This window comes from Biomphalaria glabrata, chromosome 14 (genome assembly GCF_947242115.1).
Source record: "Biomphalaria glabrata chromosome 14, xgBioGlab47.1, whole genome shotgun sequence".
Taxonomy (NCBI): domain Eukaryota; kingdom Metazoa; phylum Mollusca; class Gastropoda; family Planorbidae; genus Biomphalaria; species Biomphalaria glabrata.
Genome location: NC_074724.1, coordinates 25,835,629 through 25,857,097, shown reverse-complemented (window position 1 = coordinate 25,857,097; position 21,469 = coordinate 25,835,629). Strand labels below are relative to the sequence as shown.

The 21,469-nt window shown below is 36.4% G+C and overlaps 1 protein-coding gene across 2 annotated transcripts in view; it reads right to left on the bottom strand.

The window, feature by feature from the left end:
- Positions 1–17,896, bottom strand: part of LOC106060663 (vitamin D3 receptor B-like) — a 127,637-nt gene extending 109,741 nt beyond the window's left edge. For both annotated transcript variants that reach the window (XM_056009353.1, XM_056009354.1), the window contains exon 1: positions 17,631–17,896. In XM_056009353.1, coding sequence (XP_055865328.1) covers positions 17,631–17,792 — 162 coding nt within the window. In that variant the 5' untranslated portion in view covers positions 17,793–17,896. The remainder of the gene's footprint in view (positions 1–17,630) is intronic.
- Positions 17,897–21,469: the final 3,573 nt, after the last annotated feature.

The following is a 21,469-nucleotide window of genomic DNA, read 5'->3' as shown; positions in this document are numbered from 1 at the left end:
AAAAAAAATTATAATAAAGCTTCGACTCGCTGTCATCTAGTACCTAATTCCATAGAACAAAGAGTATGTGTGTAAATGCGTGTGTGCATGCACGCGTAATGGAAGACTGCTCAACTGTGGAAGAGGATGTCAGACTGGGAGGTGTAAAGCAAACGTATTCATCATTAAGAGCTTATAGAATTTAAGGGACAAACATTGAGAAGGAAGCTTTAATTATAAGGCTTTGCGTTGATTTTTTTTTTTTGGTTTGGGCTTGGGGGTTGATTCTAGAAACATACTTTTTGGGCATGGGGGTCGATTATAAAAACACACAATTTGGGCGCGGGGGTCGATTCTAGAAACATACTTTTTGGGCGTGGGGGTCGATTATAAAAACACACAATTTGGGCGCGGAAGGTCGATTCTAGAAACATACTTTTTGGGCGTGGGGGTCGATTCTAGAAACACACAGACTTCAAAGTCATTATACTTTGTATGAAACTCGATTTAAATAAATTTTGAATGTCAACTTTTGTTTCTCGTGTAGAAGGTCACCAGCTAATCAATATAGAACAAATGGTTTGAATACGATGACTAAAAGTACTTGGCTCAATGTAATCAATTAGCGCGATGTCATCCTAAAATATTCTTAAGCCATATGGCATTTTGATTTCAAATGCTTTTAAGCAAAGGTAGGACTTAGAAAAACAACCAAAGAAATCGTTTTGTAACGTGAGCCTTCACTGTTAAAAATATACTATTTCACTTCACTATTAAGAGAGTGTGTACAGATCATATTCACACTTTATTACTTTTGGTAATTATGTGTTGTACAGGAATCATACAGAGTAAAAAGAGAGAGCATCACCAGTTAGTTCTAAGTTAATTGCAGCCCAAACTATCTGCGGTTACTTTAAAAAGTTTTTACCCTCTGTTTAATCTATAATATAAAAAAAAAAGGCGCTGTGTGCATATATTATTCATTTTTAACGTCATTAACAGTTCTACAATTATTTAATTTTTGTTTTAAGCAAATAAAAATAAATTTTTAATCATTTTACAAATGAAGAGAGGTTCAGCTAGATCGAACAAAACCGTAAAGAAAAAATCTTCTTCATGTTAGCCAGGGTGGGGGGTACTGAACTAAAAAGCCGCGGGTATAGTCGATATGGTCTTGATGAAAGTCCAAAGGCACTCGGTGAGTTCATACATTTTATTCAACGAAGGATATCCCCACCCCCAGGTCACTCAAGTCTGCCAGGGGTTCATTCCAGCAGAAAGACAGTTGTCAATGACAACGGCGCTTGACATCGTTTTCTGGGCAGCTGTAGACGTCACGACAATGAGGCGAGCCCAGCTACAGACTCACACAAAAGTGTAAGTGACAGTTATACAATGAACAAGACAACATGGAATACTTAGAGCCCAGCTAACTCAGATTTAAAGCGCCGAGAGGACGACACGCGCGGCGCCATTAAAAACTCCGTGTCATGCGAATGAGAAAGTGGATTAGTTTACGTCATCGCTTATACATAGACATGTGCGTGATTACGCGGGAAAAAAAACAACAACCCGTAAAACAAAAAGCCAGGAGTTAATTGACGTAATTTTACTTGATTTCTCACCTTTCGAAAAGTCGGCCAAACTTGAAATGGGAGATATCGTTTTCTTCTTGTATTCATTTATTTAGTGTCAAGTTCAGACAAACGAAAACAAAAATGAGTGTGTTTCATGTTGAAGAATAGGCAATGATACTATCTCTCAAAAACAACAAGAGAATGAAACAGGGTAAAAATATGAAACCGGGTCTCAAAGATACGGAATCGCCCATCCTCGATATCAATTGTTCATGTTGCTTTCCTTACATTGGCTTACAGTTAGAACTTTACCTGGTTACCCGAGGGCGACCATTTGGTCAAAAAAAAGAAGTGAGAAACTCTGTATACATTTCTGAATTCCCCGACAGCTAGATTGAACATCCCAGATTGGAATGTTAAGAGAAAAATGTCTAGTTGAAGTAAAAAGCTTAATAACTATTTCAGAACAATCACGTTCGACTGACCTAAACACACACACACACACACACAAACCTGCTGGTTCAGTTATGAGTGTTTGAAACCTGGAAACTGAAAGTTGTCGGATTCTTTGTGTCTAACGAGCGGCAGGTAATCTGGCAGGCATTGAGCTCTTCCGACAACAAAATCAATAGTGTCCACGCTGCTCACCGTTTATGGCTCACTTCCGTCGTGAAGTTTGGAGATCAATAAACTCATCGGAACGATTCACCTTTCCGCTAGGAAGGTATCGAATTTAATCGTGACCTCCGTCGAAGGCGCCGATTTAAGTCATTTAAACTTACTTTAAAGTCACTCAACCTTCCCTCCCCCCTTTCCCCTTTCTATTTTAGAAACCGTATTCACCTTCAGTAAAACATTAGATACGACTATTGCTAAAAACACTAGATAAACACTCAAGGGGGCTATGGTTCGAATCCCGACAATGTTTGCTATTGGGAGTACGGAAACTGTCTTCCAGATACCCCCTCCCCCACGTGCACTGAGCATTATAAAGCATTCAAGATTGTTATGGAGTATGGGTGTGTGTGTTTCTATGTTGGCGGGAGGAAGAGGTTAGCTATGCAGAGGGAATGATGCAAGAGAAGCGGCATTATCGTCAGTTTTCTTAGGTACAAGTGACTTTTCTTAGGTACGAGTGACAACTCCAGAACTCTAGAATGAAAAGACGTGTTTTTGTAGTGATTTAGATATTGTTTAGAATACCATTTTATGTTATTAATAAAGTCTACTACTTTTATTTCATTTTGATTTTATTCTATATTGTAATAAAAGTTATATATTGTTCAAGTTACTCAAGTTATTTCGAGTTTTATAAATTAAGATATAACACGCCTACAGCGGTGTAGTTGTCTACCAGCAGTTTGGTGATACAAGTCAACGACGGTTCACAACAGAGGTTGCGGTATACACAAACAAACAAAAATAAATAAATAAAACTCGTTGGCGTCGCTGGAAAATGTCCTAGTTCTTAACCAAAAAATGAAGACTTGACGAGACTAAGCAGCCAGCCACTAGCAAACAAAATCTATCATCTTGGCTCTTTTTGACAAATCGCAGGACCCACCACTGACACAAAAATAGAAGCCCTCGCCAGGATACAAACTGAAGGGCATTGATTCCACTGGACCACTCAGCCATAACAGAGAAATGTGCAGAGTGCACGTTATTAGTACAAGATAGGGATCGCTAACAAGCTTTGATGTAGCATGCAGACTTGGACACAAAGATAGGAAATTCAAATTGGATTTTTTTAAAAATATTATTGGCTAATACTATTGAGAAGATCACGTGATAATTGGCAGGCTACCGAGTGCTTTTCTTTGGGTTTCTTTCGCAATAACGAAAGCAAAGATGGAGATGCGGAGTGGGAAAAATTGACAAGATGTCTCCGTAATCTCAACACATTGTTTGCCCATGATCTAATTAACGCTGGGCACACACATATGGTGAGAAAACTCACTCAGACACATACACTCATGGACGACCATGGCTTTGATTCGGCAATTTATATAGAAATATTTATTATAAAGAAAGATATTATCTCTAGATCTAGCCTCTGTTAAGTGCAGTGTAACAAAGCATGCAGATATTCTTTCTCAAAGAACTTGGAAGCAATTTCTTTTTTATTTCAAAGAAGCTTTTATCTAATCTAAGACGGAAAACAAACGACAAAAGCAAAGTGCATTATATAAAGATAAACAAAAGTCGAATTTTAAAAAAAATTTGAAAAAAACAAAACAAAACAGCACGTTCATTTTTAGACCTGGGATGCACACCCTCACCGCCCCCCCCCCACACACACACAATTAATGTCCAGCCGAAACACGAGATTAAGGAAGAACAAATTAACTTTGCGTTTTTAATTAAATAATCACAAAGCAGCTGTTGGAACAGAATAGAGAGCTACCGAAACAACCTGGAAAGGCTTCCAAAGAAGAAAGTGAAGACTGCGTGACCTAATGGAAAGTACAGCGAATATTGCGTTACGATACGAGGAGCCTGTGTTCAGCACAAGTCTGGAGTACTAACAGTGCTGTCGCTGTTGCACTGGCCTATTCCGTACTTCCAGACATGATGGTCAGAGCCGACTCTCGCGTGGAAGCGAGACCATTCGTTATTGAAGGCCTCAGCACTGACCTGTAACGTCACAACCTGTGGGCAGTTTAGACAACGAGCTATTGGTCTGAACTGCCCACAACCTGTGACGTTGCAGGTCCGTGTTTAGGCCTTCTAATAACGATTGGTCTCGGTTGAAGTCACCGAGAATGAGTAGCTAGCTTCGCTGATTTCGGTACATCACGTAGGCCATAGAAAAAAAAAATCAAGATAACTTACACAAGCTCCAGGTAAAATAACCTGCCTAGTGTGCGGCCGAACATTCCGGTCTCACTTAGGTCTCATCGGCCACACGAGGAGGCACAAAACCGCAGTGCAAAGCCCTCAGCCCCCCCCCCCCCCCACGACGATGAAAGTTGTCATCTTGGAACCAATGGTCCAACTATATATATATATAGTGGTTTTAATGATTTTTTTCTTCAAAAGAACAAGACCAAAAAAAAAAAAAAAAAAACTATTCGTAATGTTTTAATTTACTCTCGGAGAGTGGTACTTGTCCAAAAAACTATTTAAAAGCCCCTATATACCACAGGGAGCAACAGTGCGATTTGTGAAATTCGAATTCAATTTGTTTGTTCTGTACAAGTCTTAAGTACTGAAACTAACTGAAAGCTCATAACAAACAATCTGCCCTCTCTTCCAAAAGGGCCAAGTGCAGCAGCAAGGTTTTTAACATATATATATTTACAAGGTAGAAATTACAGAAAATAATGTTGAAAAAAAAAATTAATCGCTTTATGCTCGGTCACAGATTAAAATCAATGTCTCCCAGCATGCACCATAACTCCACAGCAGACGACAGGGATATATGCTTATGAAAAGAAAAGGGACCAGTACATATGACCCCTCAGCCTAGCAGTGACACAATTAGTGACACACATATCGGCCTTGACCTCCAAAGGTACGTGGAGCTTAAAGTACATGTCAGTCACATTTATCAATCTCACGCAATGAGGTCAAATGGCTGATGGGATTTTTTTTCTTACATTAGATTAGAATAGATGGAAGGGAGGGAAAGGGGGGGGGGGGGGAGTACGGTTAAAAAAAAAAGATAACGTGACTTTGCTTTACGGAAAGGGTCACAAGCAATGGGCTATTCCTAATCAGGGCCGCCAAAACCAATCTTGGGTATCTCATGCAGGCATGGTGGGATTAGTGTTTCTAACCTGGTGATCATGGAAGACATCAAATCATAACTTTATTTTCTGTCTTCTATGAAAAACAACAAAGTATTAATATAGAGTCGGATTAACGGGGATGGCACAATGTGCGCGACGTATCAATTCCTACGGAGGGGGGGGGGGGGGGCAAAGAATACGCTGGAAGACATGCGAAGAAACGAGAACTCGAATGTGAACTAAAGCTTTAACGCAATGTACGCTTTAAAAAGGTCTGTAACGTTAGGCAGTCGGGGGGTGCACTATGCGCGCTGGACTGTCGTTCGGCCGTCTCAAGTTCATACCCGCTTGAATTAGTCCCAACTGGTCCAGATATGTGATAAGATCATAGCGTATTGAAAAAGCTAAAAGCATGAAATTGTGCTAAAGAAAAACAATTGGTCAAAATATTTCTAATCACACAGATATATTAATGTTAGTCTAGACTAGATTATGGGTGGGCTAATCAGGGCCTGCTCGCAGGCTCAATCATCAACCTCTCTCTCTGCCTCCCTTTACTCTCCTTGTCTTTCTCAGACACACACATATATATTTATCAAAAACACATTTCTATGCGGCCCTACACACGAAAGGTTGCCCACCCCTGGCTTGGATCTATTACAAATTTAATCCCATGACTGATCCAAACTAATGAATACAATTACATTTGATATACGCATTGTTTTTAAAGTTATTTTTCAATTATTATTTTTCCCTTGTTCACTTTAAAACACGCCTAATATAGCTTCTAAGCAACCCAACACTTTTGGAAGCAACATGAAAGAAGATATTCGAATATTCTAGAATGGCTGACTGTCAAATGGACTAGTTAGTTATCTGGAGCTACTGCCTAAGGACCGCCTAACCACGTGTGGGGGAGCGGGTGGAGAAGCAGTCGGTTGTTTTGCTGGCCATCTTAATAAACTAGCCAGGCACAACTTTGAGACTCACATATAGACTTTTTTTTTCTACTGTAATACTACTAAAAGTGCATGGTTATGGTGTATTAGGCCCAATGTATTGTAGTATTTGATATTTTGGGGTTTTGGCAAATCGGCACAGTTTAGGCCATGTCGCGCCCATAATCCTTCAAGGGTTACTTCGCCTTTATGGCTCAAGTGCTAAATGTTATATATATATTAACAATTACTTAGCCCAATCTCAAATCTTATTTTAGTAGCTCCGCCTCCCGGATAAAGCCCCAGTATTTTCCCAGTGTATGGTAGTGGGAATCCTGACAACTCAGCCACTTTTAAACATTACACAGATTTCATAAGCTTTCAGTACTGCTGGCATCGCAAAACCGTGCAGACGTTGAACGCATCCCAGAGTGTTTAGCTGCATGTATTGTCTTGTCCAAGTCAAGTGAACTTACGCAACATCGTCTATTTCCAGTCACTCTCTAGAAGTGTTTGTTTTCTTTTCCCGGGGGCGGGGGTCCTTTTAGCAAAATGGGTGTTGTTTTAGTTGACACATTGTGATTCGATCTGAAAGTCAGCTTTGACACAGTGTAATGAAATACCTCTTTTCAAAGTCATGTTTTTTTTTTGTTTTGTTTTTTTTTCAACGGAAAGACAGAGAAAAAGAGACAGAATTATTCGCCTACGGGTGATAATAGCTTGGTGCTATGCTAAATGACAAAAAAAAAAAAAACACTATTCGTTATAAAAAGATTGGAGATGGGTCAACTTGATAGTGGGAGGGGGATATTTAATAAAAGAAATGACACAGAGAAACAGTTCGAACACTTTTTTTTTTTTAAACTACAATAACGGTAAAGGAGAGATAATACTTAATTAGATTGAGAACACGAGACATCTGCCTTAAGGCCAACGTCTAATATCGATGTTTTCAAAAGTGCATGCCGAGGTTGTTTTTTTTTTATATTGTTATTCAAAGAGTCATTCAACCAGGCACCCATATATCGAACATATGTATATCCCCCCCCCCAGCTCCCTCCTCTATTCATTCGGTATGTGGGTACGTTACAGCTATAGGGGGGGGGGGCGCTACAGCAGACAAACACATTGAGCTACCCGTCAATATGTGGCAAGAATACGACATAACAATTATAAAAAAAAAGGCTTGAAACACGCTTTATGTTCACACATGACTGATAGTGTCAAGGTGGCTACCTTACAACAGTGGCTAAAGCTGGATACTCGAACACGTCTAGGCACGTTTCCTAATGAGGATATTATGATTGGACCAAATAGATTTTCGGTACGGATGCTTGGGGATTGGGTTGGGGGGGGGGGACAGGGCTATAACCGCCCGTGTTGATCGGTTAACTAAGGGTGCAAGTGAAAGATAGCAGCGTAAAGCGTAATAGGGCTTTCAACTCGAATCCCAGGGACGGATGCCTGACACTAGTCATAGAAAACAAGCAAAATACAAAAAAAAAAAAAAAATACTTAAAAAAAAAAAGTTTATATTAAGTGTATCAATTAGTTTGGATCAGTCATTAAAGTTGTAATAGATCTAGACTAACAAAAATACATCTGTGCGATAAAAAATATTTTTACCAATTGTTTTTGTTTAACGCAATTTCATGCTTTTAGCTTTCTCACTGCGTTACGATCGTATCACCAAATCACTAGTCTGGACCAGTTGAAAAGGGGTGGGGGAGAAAGAAGGGGGTATCTTGGGATAGTTTTTAAAATGTATTCATAAAACGACCTGAATTCGAACTTGTGGGCTAAAGCTTTCGTTGGCTTCTCAAGCCAACACGGTAACCACTCCGCTAGTGAAGAGCTTATGAACATGGAAGATTGAGTAGTTATCTATCGTTTCTATTTCATGTTTGTGTACACTACGCTTCAGAAGACGACCTATAAAGGGGACTAATTCAGCTTATACCACCACTTCAGTCAAGTACAATTTCTTTCACTCGTCCGAGATACCAAACAAAATAATTAATTACCAATAGTTAATAAACTAATCGGTTATTTTTTAAATTGATTCTTGTGTTGTCGGGTAAAATAGATAATTTTGAAAAAACAAACTTCAGCTTGATCCGAGACTGGGTGTGGGAGACACAACGTAAACCGACATTTGACCAGACAGACAGAGTGAGCTGAAGTTTATAAAATGAAGGTTGTCGGTAGTTGTGCTGGCCACATAACACCCTTGAATATCCTTGAATGCACAAAACAGATGAGCCGGGCGTCATATACATCGTGGAAAAAAACAAAACAAATGTCTCTTTAGACATGACTACAGAGCTGACTGCCCATCGCTCTCTTAGCGTCCTACAGCCTCGTCACAAGATCTTCCTCCACGAGACATGTCATTTCATCGATAATTTATGAAATTCAAGTATCGATTATGTGCCCGCTAAGATGTGGACCTCCCGATGTCTACGCCTGGCACTATGTCGCGCGTTCAACAACACGACAACAAACAGCACCGAAGTCTATCCAGGAACACACACACACAAAAAAGGGGGTGGGGTATAAATGCAAATCATTACATACATCTTCGAACCACTTTTTTTTTTAAAAAGGGGGGGGGGAGAAGGGGGGTAAACAATTATTTAGCACAGTAGTCTTCAACGAGTGAGAAAACGGCCCCCGGAGGAGGGCGATTTTTTAAAAAAATGGGGGTCGCTGGGCACAAAAGAGTCACTCAAAGATGAAAATAGAAACTGGGGATGGTCTGAAACAAAACGAAGAACACATTTCGTAGCTCTGGCGCTGTAAATATAAATTATAATTAGCTTACTTCTAATTTAAGAACAGAAACAACACTAAAGATTGCTTTTCCTAACTGTAAGCAGGAAGTATTTATACCACCTTTGCAGTTCTTACGCGTAAAAGCTTATTCTTCGACAAACAAACAAGGTAATAAAACTTTTTAAATTAAAGTTTATATTATCCTCAATTACACCAGTAGACAAAAATATATTAATATGTAAATTTTAATTTTCTCAACTGTTAACGCTAACATTTATATAGCATAATACAATGTTTATTTGAGAATTAAAACATTGGCAATGTCGGCCAAGGGATAAACTCATTTGTATACATTTAGCAAATTCATGGGTTTTAATGAGTATATATTACGTCTACTTTGCATGAAAACATTTTCAAATAAGGCTATGAAACTAAGTCGTCATCCGGACGCAAAGAACTATTCCATAGAATACTTTAAGAAATTTCATGAAAAATATAAAAAAAAAATTAAATAAAACGCTCGACTATTCAAACAATAAACAAGCAATAGAAAAAAAAAAGAATGCTTTAAAAAAAAAAACAAAGCTTATCAATGGGAAAGAATCGCTTTATACTGCCATTTATCTGAAAAATACAGGGTTTAGCTCCCTTTCTGCTATATGAAAAAATTAACTAATTAGTACTAAATGATGTACTAATCGGTTAATTTTTGGAATAATTTGTGTATTGTTATCGACTATGAATAATTAGGCCAAATTGTAACTTGATCCGAGAATGGGAAGTGGGATAAAACTAAAAAAAAACATCTCAAAACGTAATAAAGGGACTAGATGCAAATATATCCACATCTCACAGGAAGTAACATGTATTCTCCGTATTTCGGAATCTAACAAAATAATTAATCACCAATAATACACTAACTATCTTTGATTCATGTCTTGTCAGGTTTAATGTATAATTGTGCAAAGTTTTAACTTGATCCGAGAAAGGGAAATAAAGAAAAAACCACAGACATAAATAAATATAGACTAGCTGAAGGAAGTAACTTCATTGAAAACATATCTATTGTATTCGGATTTCCGAATTATGAAAAATTGTATGATCTTCAATCTTAGAGATTAAACAAAACTACACTGCCTCCTTATTTACAATATATATATATAGGTGTGTGGCTGAAATAGATATGAATACTTAACTTTTATACTGCTCATAAATGCTGTATAATAAAGTACACAAAATTGCAAGTCACAAATTTTCGTTTCATAAAACTCTTTAATCGGCCAGTCTATATTTATATATGTCTATGTAAAAAACATGTTCAAACTTTTTACCAAACAGAGTGGGGTGATATAAGTTTTGTAAAATAAAAAAGCAAAGCAGAAGGGTTTGTTGGTATGTTACAAAATTGCAGGGGAAAAAAAATAATCTCATAATATTGGTTAAAAATTGAGCATTCCAGCTTTACTATAAGTCATTTCCACAGATATGGATCAAAATCCAAAATGCGTGACACTTTGATTCAAATACGGATTGATGAAATGGCCAGTGATGTGAAGCAAAGCAACATCTTATAAGGGGTTCTCAAAATAATAAAAATGTATTTACATATGGATGTGTTGACTTTGTTTTTTAGTTCCTCATTGTTAACTTGGTTCTGTACATTTTAAACACCAAGCAACTCAATGAAGAAACGATAACTCGCTTCTAGCTGGGAAGTAATCAATTTAAAATTGAATCATGCATGTTCTATTTTTTAAACATCTGTTTTTGATGTTCAAATTGAGTTGCAGGAAAAAAATAGAATTACAAAATTATAAATACAACTAATGTCAACAAAGGAAGCAATCAGAAGCACAACAGAGATTTGGCGGCGTTTCAATGTTCTCGTTAATACCCGAAAGTGGTCGAAAATGGAATGATTATTTTTAGTAGTTCCGTCAACATAAATAGGTTGAAACTGGACTCGGTGCTCTGCCAAACTTAAAGAGCAAACACAAAAATAGATGGGAGGTTTATGTACTTAGTTCGCCCATCGTGGTTCAATGATGCCCACTTGTTATCCAGGGAGGGAGGGGGGGGGGGCTGATGGCATTGCACTGGGATTTTGTGTCTTCTCATGGGGCTGGGATGTGAGCTACCAGAGGAGACCTTTGTCTTGCTTTGACCAATTTAAAGCCTGACATTTCTAATATTGTCAAACCGCACGAGGTACAAGGTTTACATTACCTAATGAATTCTGTAATAATAATAGTTCTATTAAATATAACATTTTAAAATTAAGCCTAAACATTGGTTATGTTCAATAAAAATCAACAAATAAATGGAACTTGATTTAAATCTACCTCCTCCAGTTTCTTTTACTAGTACTTGACAGGGAGAGAGGCGCTGAGAACGAGAACATATACGAACAGGAGACGGTGGGTTGAAGACCACTGATTTAGCACATGATGGGATGATTAAAAAAAAAAAAAAAAAGAACAATAACAATTTCATTTGTTACTAATGAAACTTGTTCCCAATGTCTGTGTATGAGAGAGAAGCAGAAGCAATGGAAACTTGTGTTAGCGAGCTAGTTGTACTATGAGGGGACACTTTTGTTTTCACTGTACACAATTTGTTCTTACTGCAGTTTCTTCCCTCCCACAAGACACACAGAGAGGGGGGATAGCAAGATACACAGAAAAGGGGTGGGGGTGAAATAGTAAAGCACGTCGTATTGTTTTTGTGGTCGAGATCTAAGAAATTGCAACGACCCAGTCAGACCTATGGAGGAGGGAATAATAAGTACAAACTGGAAGCTGGACGCATTGGTTTGTTTCCCCTTGAGAAATGACACGAAGACAAAACTAGCGCATTCCCTAAACATAACGAGAGTGCATTCCTGGCCATATCCCTCACCAGTTACAGTCATTTTTTTTATTGCGGTGATAGCCATCTTCGAAAAGTGTAGCCACATTATATTGAGATCTCTTTAGACTTGACTGTAAACCTTGGGACAGTCTAGTCTACAGGAGCATGCTAAATGGCATATGTCATTAAATATAAGATTTTATTGGGGAGGGGGGGGAGACAATTATAAAACAAGCTTTCTGTTGATCTACTTATCCCGGTGAAATGCATACACAGGAGCTTGCCATAAATGCGGGTTCAACTAGTAACTGGGTAAGATTTAATGGTAGACGTCCCATACCTTCCCGCATGTCAAGTTGGAACAGACTTTTTTGTTTTTTATTAAGTAATTTAGACATAAAAGTGTAGGTCTTAAGCTATTGTAGTTCAGCTTTGATGACGCATGCAATCTGGTGTTCGACTTTTTGAAACGTGGGTGTGTGTTTGTGTTCGTATTTATCAAGCGTGTTGAGCTCAAGGTTCTGCATGAAGTAGTGTGTAGAGGAACTCTTTCAAACTAAGGACACAGCTTTTAAGCATCATACCAAGGTGTGTCTATATTTTAGCTACCGTACCCAATAGTTGAAAATGATTTGTTTTTTTTTTGTTTGTTTGTTTTATTGAGGGGGCGCGGCGGCTGAGTGGTTAAGCACATGGCTTCCGAATCTGCAGTCCAGTGTTCAAATCTCGGTTAAGACTGTGATTTTGAATTTTGATTTTTAGGTCGCTCATGAGACCTCTCAACTAGAATGGGTACCTGACTTTAGTTTCCCCGCGGTTGGTCGTTATGCTGGCCACATGACACCCTGCTCGTTAACCGTTGATGTCTGAAAGGGCAACTTTTACTTTTTTAGTGCTTTTTTTCGTGGTCCGGGAAAAAAAAGGGGGGGAGGAGCGCACTCAGAAAACACAACTGAAATAATCGCGAATGGTCAGTTCAAGGCCTACATCGTGATTTCAGTTTGGGCCCCACCCCTGTTTAGTTGAATGGAGAAATTCGGTCAAAAGATCATGGGTGGTGCCCGAAAGGCTCAACACACTCATAGGTAAGTTAAGACATTTATGCTATTCAGACAAACACTGCGATTAATCAAACCAGCATTTATCAAGTGATAAAGTACAACTTCAGACATACAGTTTGAAACAGATTTAATGTGAAAGAAGAACAAAGTAAAACGCTACGTGCCCCGGGGGGATATGTGTCACTTCCGTTGTTACGCAAACATCTCGAGAGTTAAGGTTATTGATTTATTTTTTTTTTGTTATGTCTCAGAATAGCCCTAATAAGAATACTGACAGTAGACAAATAATACACATTATGTTCTAACGCCTCTCCTACGAGGTCAGACATGTCACAGTAAAGAATAATATTAATATATTTTTTAAAATACAATATTCCACAATACAGTAATTGTTCATTCATTTATTTAATTCAGAAAATATTTGTCAAGTAATTTTCTTTTATTTTTTACATTTATTAGAACAAGTCATGTTTTCAACAGCAATTTACAAAACAAACACCTAAGGAGGATCCAATAGGTAACAAAGAGGGTATGTTTTCAGTTTCTATGGTTCCCTCGACACCAAAATCAGACTGATGAGGTCCCTGGTCATGACCACATTCTTATATGCTTACGAGTCTTGAACGCTGACTGCAGAGCTAGAGATGAGGATCCTAACTATGGAATTGAGATGCTCCAGAAAGATCCTGGGTATCACATTTAAAGACCGCATCACAAACGAAGAGATTAGAGACAGTGTTATTATAGCGATTGAACCCTGAATGACCTGCTACTGTAAAAAAAAAAAAAAAAACTCTATGGCCATATAACAAGGTCTTCATGGCTCCCAAAGACCTTCCTGTCAGGGAACAGTACCAGAAAAAAAAAAGAAGAGGCAGACAGAGAAAGCGATGTGAAGACAACATATAAGAACGGGCGGGCCTGAAAAAAAAACCCTGAAAGAAATGGAGAAAGACGGTCGACAAATCTTGTGAGGTACCCCAACTTAGAGATAGGTGAAGGTGATGGTTCCTGAACAGTGAAGGCATGTTGATTCCAAGAGTTGTCGTAGTTACAATTATGATGAGGAAATGTCCGTCAGGAAATTATAAATCAATTGTGGAATTCAATGATTATAGTGCATCCTTTTGGCAAGCATATTCTATCTAATGTAACCCTACATTCTTGATGGTCAGAAGCATCAGATCAACGTGGCTGGGAACATCTGCAGAAGACATGCCCTTAAGGAGCTGAAGATTTCTGCCTACCCCCCCCCGGCAACATTTTTTTTCCAATGTTATAAAAATGTCATGTCATGATGGGAGTAGAGAGCGGTAACCACGTGATCATGTAGACTGTGTTCTAGTTATTTATTTAGTTCTCTTGGTGTGGTGGAGGCAAACAGTGCATTGAAAGCTACCAAAGAAAATGGGTTGTTGTTGTTTTTTTTTTAAATGAGTAACAGAAATTGAGAGAACCGAGTATTTTTTTATACAAGTATGCACAGCCAAATTAATTAAAAATTATTTATTTTTTTTTACAATAACGTTTTCACACAAGAATTGCTAGTACGAGAAATGATTGCATGTTCAAACTAAAATGAACATAAAAGTTCAAATACATGGGCGTGGTGCCTGACTGGTAAAGAGCTTGAACTGAGGGGTCTCCTATTCAGATCAATGCGAGGACTGGGAGTTTGAATTTTGAGATATTTAGGACGCCCCTGAGTCCACCCAGCTCTGATGGGCACAGGGCACCTGACAATAATCTGTGAAAGTAAAGGCGGTTGGCCGATGTGCTGGCCACTTGACACCCTCGTTAATCGACAGCCAACGGATACATGACCTTTACACCATCTGCCTTGTAGGTTGCAAGGTCTGAAAGAGGTACTTTTATTTTTTACAAATACAGAGCATATCTAGAATTATCAATTTAAAGGGAAAGGGGGTGGGCAGTGTATTCATGTCTTTTTTTCTCCTTTTCTAGATCTAACTATATCGGGCATAAGGGATAAAATGCTACCTTGTTTCTGTGTAGAACTAACTTGACATATGTATGGTGAACATAAGAATCCTTAAGTGGTGGAAAACTAGCCCAAACATATCATTTTCATTATTCACTTATATATAGACCAAAAAACAAAAAACAACAATCATCTTGCTTTTAACTAAATCACTTTGGATTCTGAATATACTAGATTCATAAGCTGAATAAGGGTGGACCCTTTAACACTAAGATTTAGAGTTTACCAGGGAAATACCTTATTCAAATTGAGGTGGACTTTTTTTTTTCAAGACAGCTCAATTATATGACATAAATCCCAAATAGATTTAGTAAATTCAACCTCAATTAGGCTTTTATTTGTCCTGAATATTAATGTTGTTGAATGCAAATCCTAGTAATAAACATTTGTGGAAAGCCAAAGCCAAAGAGGAGCAAGAAGATGCTTTACTATCACAATCCTAACTTAGTGACTTGTGGGCAATCAATACAAATCAACAATACCACAGGAGAGAAAGTCTTCAGAAGAGATTATGCCTCAAGCCCCTACCAAACCTACCGTAGTCTAGAATATAAATTTCCCCACTCCCACTAACCAGAATTTCTATTGATTTCAAAAAATATCTTAGAAAGCTTTCTATAAAAATATATTAAAAATATATGATAGTTATGAAGTAATCCTTTTTTTTTTTGTTCTTCTTTTGGCAATTAAATTTAATAAATTTTGACTGTAAATATAAGAAGATTCATTTCTATAAAATTAATTTAAATGTTACGAAGCTAAAAAATAAGGACTAGTGAGATTTGCCTTTGTGGAGCATAACAAGAGAAAGCTGACCATGTCCTTCAAAGCTGCATACTCTATTGAGAAGACCAAACAAGACACTGCCCCAACCCCTCCCCCTTGAAAAAAAAACTATAAGGAGAGCTGCAAGATATGGAAACCACTGTTCAGTTCTCACAGATATGGACAAATTCATCACAGATATTGGATTACTCGTCTGAACCTCCAACATATAAATGAGAAAGAAGAAGAAATTTAACATGAATGCTAGAACAACTCTTTTTTTTTCAGTCCAGCAAAATAATGAAATCTTTATAAAATCTCATTAAGAAATTGTCATTTTTTTTCAAAGTGAAAAATTTCACTACAAATGTATTGTAAACCAAAGGTTGTTTGAAACTAAAATTCTCTGTATTTATAATATTCTTCTTTTTTTGTTATGTCTGAAATAGACCAAAATCAGAATAGACATAAACCTTATTATTCAAAGACAGAATTGTAGTAGGATGACAGTCAATGGGTGTAAATTAATTATAATGTTTAGACTACATAAAAAAAGTAAGAAGAACAAGCAAGTTAAATTCTAAAAGGAACAGCCATTATCCCCTAAAGTAAGATGGGGTGGAGAGGGGGAAGGAGGTAGACAGATGTCTGATTTTTTTAAATTAAAGCCAGTGGAAAAAGAATAAAAATATAACATAAAAGGATAAAAGAGATTCATAAAACAAAATTGTACTGTTTTATATATACATATATTATTGGATTTCAATTATTTACTTGTTTTGATTTTCTTTTTTTTTTTTACTTAGAATTCTAGAAATAATGTGTATTTGATGGACTCTAAATCTTGATACAATAAGTAATATCTTGGTGTGAACTCTATACTCAGTCTATCCTTTATCCAAACTCAGCTTAATATAATATGTTGTTTTTTTTTCACCAAAAGAGTAACACAAATAAGCATTGCAAGACTAAGCATATTTTCTAAAGTTGCTGGTTCATGACATTTTAAATGCACTTAAGTTATGTTTCTTTCTCCATACAAATAAGTAAAAATAAAAGAATGATTTTTTAAAGGTCCACCTCATCTTCAAAATAGTAAGCTTCATAAATATATTCATTCTTTTTTTTAACTAATATCAATGGATTTTTTGAGTATTAAAAATCCAAACTATCCTGGTTACTTAATGACTATTAATACTATATTTAAAATAGATTTAGTCTTAGATGTAGATTAGATAAGGTAACTAGATCTAATAGATTACATATATAGAAGCTTAACTAAGATCTAAACTGTACAACATTACAACAGTTTAAAGTTTAGCTCTATAACAGAAAGTCGTTTATCCAGAAGTTTATTCAGAATGTCAAATATCTGGACTGCCTTTCTTTTTTTTTTTTTGTTTTTACAGTACAGTATCTAAGTGGTCTTGCTGATATGCAATGTATTTCTTTCAATGATGGTAGGCAACTAGATCTATGTTACATATAACAAATATTTAGATCTAGAAAAACTAGATGTACATATTATGACATATAACATTTATTTAGAGTATCTAGACTCTAGACTATGTGACTATACTAGATTTATATTATAATATAGTAAATATAGTATATAATATACATATATTATTATTTAATATAATTATTATAATATTATGTATAATATTTAATATACTAAAAATATAGAGATCTAAAATCTAGACAGTACTAGATAGATCTAGACTGTAGAATAAATTCAAATTTAAAAATTCAATTCAATAGAATTTGAATAGATCTATTCTATATAATAAATATATCTAGATCTAGATTCTAGATGTTGAGTCTAAATGTATATATACTAATATATAGATTAGATCTAATTCTTGTCTCCCTACATAGATTTATTTCATTGATTCTATTGTAGGTTAGGGTTTATATCACTATAGATTTTATTTAAGTTTAAGACATACCTGAGGTGACAGTGGGTTCTGTACCAAATTCATTGAGGACACCGTGCAGTCTTCGTCAGATCCCTCCACAGAACCAGAATCGTCAGATATTGATAAGTGGACATTTTTATTGGCACTTTTCGATACTTTACCTGGGTAATCCTTTCTTTTATAATAAGTCATTATTTATATCGATACAATAGTGCAAGATGTTGAACAACAATTAGAAACACAGTAACAAAAATTAGAGTGTAAGTGTAACACAGCAGACATATTATTGTGATTAGGGTAGCAAAGGTTTATTTTTTTTCCAGTACTCCAATGTAGAAGAGCTTAATTTTTTTTTCACGACCTGTCTCCTGGTCTAGGTCAATGCTGCCAATTGCGGATATTTAATTTGTTTATGCCAGATCGTGCCTTTTTTAAATGAATGAATGAAGATTAATTATTATACAACTTCCCACACCAAGAAATGGCTACAAAGCGAGTTCGCTTCTACCTCGAAACATCATAACAACAGTATGAAACATAGATCTATAATCCTCAGACTAGCAGTGAACATAGCCTAGGCCTACTATTAATTAAGGTGGACTGAATTTTTTTTTTAATCTTGACAGCGTCTGACTGTTTAGTCCGATAAATGTTTATGCAAAGGCATATTTTAAAACAATGAGTTTTCATAAATAGGTGTAGATATATAGATATAGTTTAGATAACCTATATGTAATAACTGCACATTGTATTTTTACCCTAAGTGATAACAGAAATCTTCATTGGGATAATATTACAAATAAAACTACACTTAGTAGTTAGTACATTTTAAATATTCGGCCTATAATTTTTAATGATTCAAATATAAATTATACAATAGGATTTATATATTAGGCCTATTTAGTTAGCAAACTGCTGAAATCATCATAAGTATTATCTTTGAATGAAACCTTTTTTTGAAAAAAAAAAGAATCATTAACATAAAGATATCTTTTTTTAATTTTCGTAATGGTGGTCTGTGTGTGTGGGTGTCGTATATACGTTCGGTTTGCCAAAGTAGCCTTAGGCTTACATGTAAGTGATGTTCATTTACAGTTGGCAATTTTTATGGTAAATATTGAGGCGCCGTTAAGGTTACGTAATAAACAACATTTTTTAAGTTACTTTGATTATAGGGATATTCATAGGCTACAGATAAAAATATATCGTATGACATTATTAGAGAAGATTCAATTTTTATAAATTTATAAGGGACACTTTAACTTTAAAATATAAAAATAATAACTAAATTCATATTTCTCCGCAAGATAAGATAGATCTTTTGGCCCTAGTCTCAAGTCAAGTATAGATCTAGTCAGGTATAATAAAAGACGGTGTATGTGTAATTTCTTTCACATGTTAGTGCACTTTTAGAGTGTGTAGGTCAACACCGTGTTACGCTATCTAGTTTATACCTAATAAGATAGTGCAAAAAGATATTGTCACTAGAAAACTTGCGGTTTTCAGTATTAAAATTCTAACTGCAGTACCGTTGGCCTACAATTTCCACATTCGCTAGCTGTAGGCTTAGGCCCTACGTCAAATAAAAGGAACTATACAAATTTTATACATTTAACATTCGTTACAATTATTATTTTTATGACATCCGTGGAAATCGTAAATAATATATGGTTAACATCTCAGTATCGCTTAAATTCTAATTGTTATATTAAATGGATTTTTTTAGTAACGTCTGTACTGTATAAGATAATATTTCAGTATAAAAAATCATATTATTTAGGAAAATGATCAGAGGGTGCTCTCTTTCAATGTGCATTAGGCCTATAACTGCAAGGGAAAAATTAACAAGCGTTTTTATCAATTAAATTTTTCCTATTAATCCTTTAAGTTAAAAATCTTGATTTGTAATATTGTGTACATTTTTTTTAGATTTAAAGTAGTTTTTTTTTTAAGTTTAATGATGGTTTTGTGGTAGGCCTATGCGCTCTGGACTGTCGCCTAGATGATGCCGGGTTAGAACCCTGCCTACCAACTCCACCACCACCACCCTGCGACACTCGCCCCTTCCCTCTTTCACTTGTGTAGGAATCATGAAACAAGTGGAACAACAATAGCCTAACTCCTGGCCTTCATATGTGGCTCAGATCTGGGCTCGAAGAAACGTTTATCTTCAACAGGAAAAGGTTTAATTTTTTAAAGCTATAGGCTAGTGACTATAGCGCCTAAACCATTATCCCTATAAGCTTAGGGTAAGAGGTGCTCGTTACCATTGTCTGACTACCCACATAGGAGAATAAAAACTCTGAATCCTAATCCTCGCTACCTTGTGGCTAAACCCAAACATGGGAAAGGCACCAAGATTCAATATGCATCCTCTGTTTGGGATCCCTCAATTCAAGTAAACATAAAGAATCTACAACAAATACAAAATAGATCAGTGAGATTTATAACAAACGAATATTCCACATTGACTAGAGTAACGGTACACCTTTAGTAAAATCGCTAAACGTAGAAACACTCCAGGACAGAAGACTAAGTAAAGTAGCTGTAATACATAAAGCACTAAACCAGAATTTACAAATAGAAAAACAAAACCTAATGAAATACTCAGAAAGACACAAGGACAGAGGCACATTTCTTGTTCCATTCGCTAGAACCAATTCGTACAAGTTCTCTTTCTTCCCTGGTGTCATTAGAGAGTGGAATGAGTTGCCTGAATCAGCCAGGAGGACCAACGACATTGATTAACATGCATGACTAGATTGACACATGAAATGCGTACGTAGGACTTAATTATCTTTTTTTTTTTTTTGAAGTAACGTCTGTAATATTTAAGATAAAATAAGAAGACAAACAGGAGCGGCGAGCCTTAGCTTGCATTCTGGAAGAACCAGCGACGTTGTTGATACGAACAATGGTTATTTACCGTTAATTTAAACCCAACAACTGCATGGAGAGAATCGCTGTGTTGGCGATAAAAATTCGACCATTGCCGATACCCAGGCTTTCATCTAATTACTATCAAATGAACTATAGTTATGCCTAGGCTTTCAACTAAAACTATCAAATGAACTATAGTCCTTCTACTTCTCTTTTTACAAAGCTTATATCAACTCACTCCGTGAGTCTGTCTGCCTGGCTAAAAGTCTGTACACGTTATTTCTTCGACAGCCAATCTCTGATCAAGCTGAAATTTTGCACAATTATTTCTTTTACCTGACAACACAAGAATAAATTTTAATTCTCCCTCCTCCACCTTAGCTACGCCACTAGTTGAATTACTCATTTGTCAAACTTGAATGGGCTTAGTCATAGACAAGTCTTTTGTGTAATTTATTTAGAGTTTATTTGTGGCCATTCCTCGGTAGATAGTTTTCGAAAGCTACGTTGTATTTGTTTTGGTTGAATGCAAAGACTGCAAGCTAGTTTTATCCTCCTGTAAAAATATATAACACTTTGTTGGTTTTCTATACATTATTACTAGATAATTATTTACACACCACTTGATACAAATTATTGAATATTTCGTATTTTATTTTCGCTATAGGAAATAAGGTTAACAATTCTGTGTCTCAGAGGCGTAGCTAGGGTGGGAGGGGGAGAAATTCGAAATCTCTCCTGGCCCCAAATGGCTTCCAAATGAGTGTTTTTCATATTGTATATCACGCAAAATGCAGGGGCCCCCCAAAAGGTCAAGCTCCTTGGACCCCCAGATGATAGCGAATTTCTAGCTACGCCACTGTGCCCATGGCCTCCCTTTATTTAGAGCCGACGCTGCTCCATCTTTTGAAAATCATGAAATGTATAGACCCTAGTCACCCTACACTTTTTCTTTCATACAGATTGGGCGATACTGTAGACACAATACC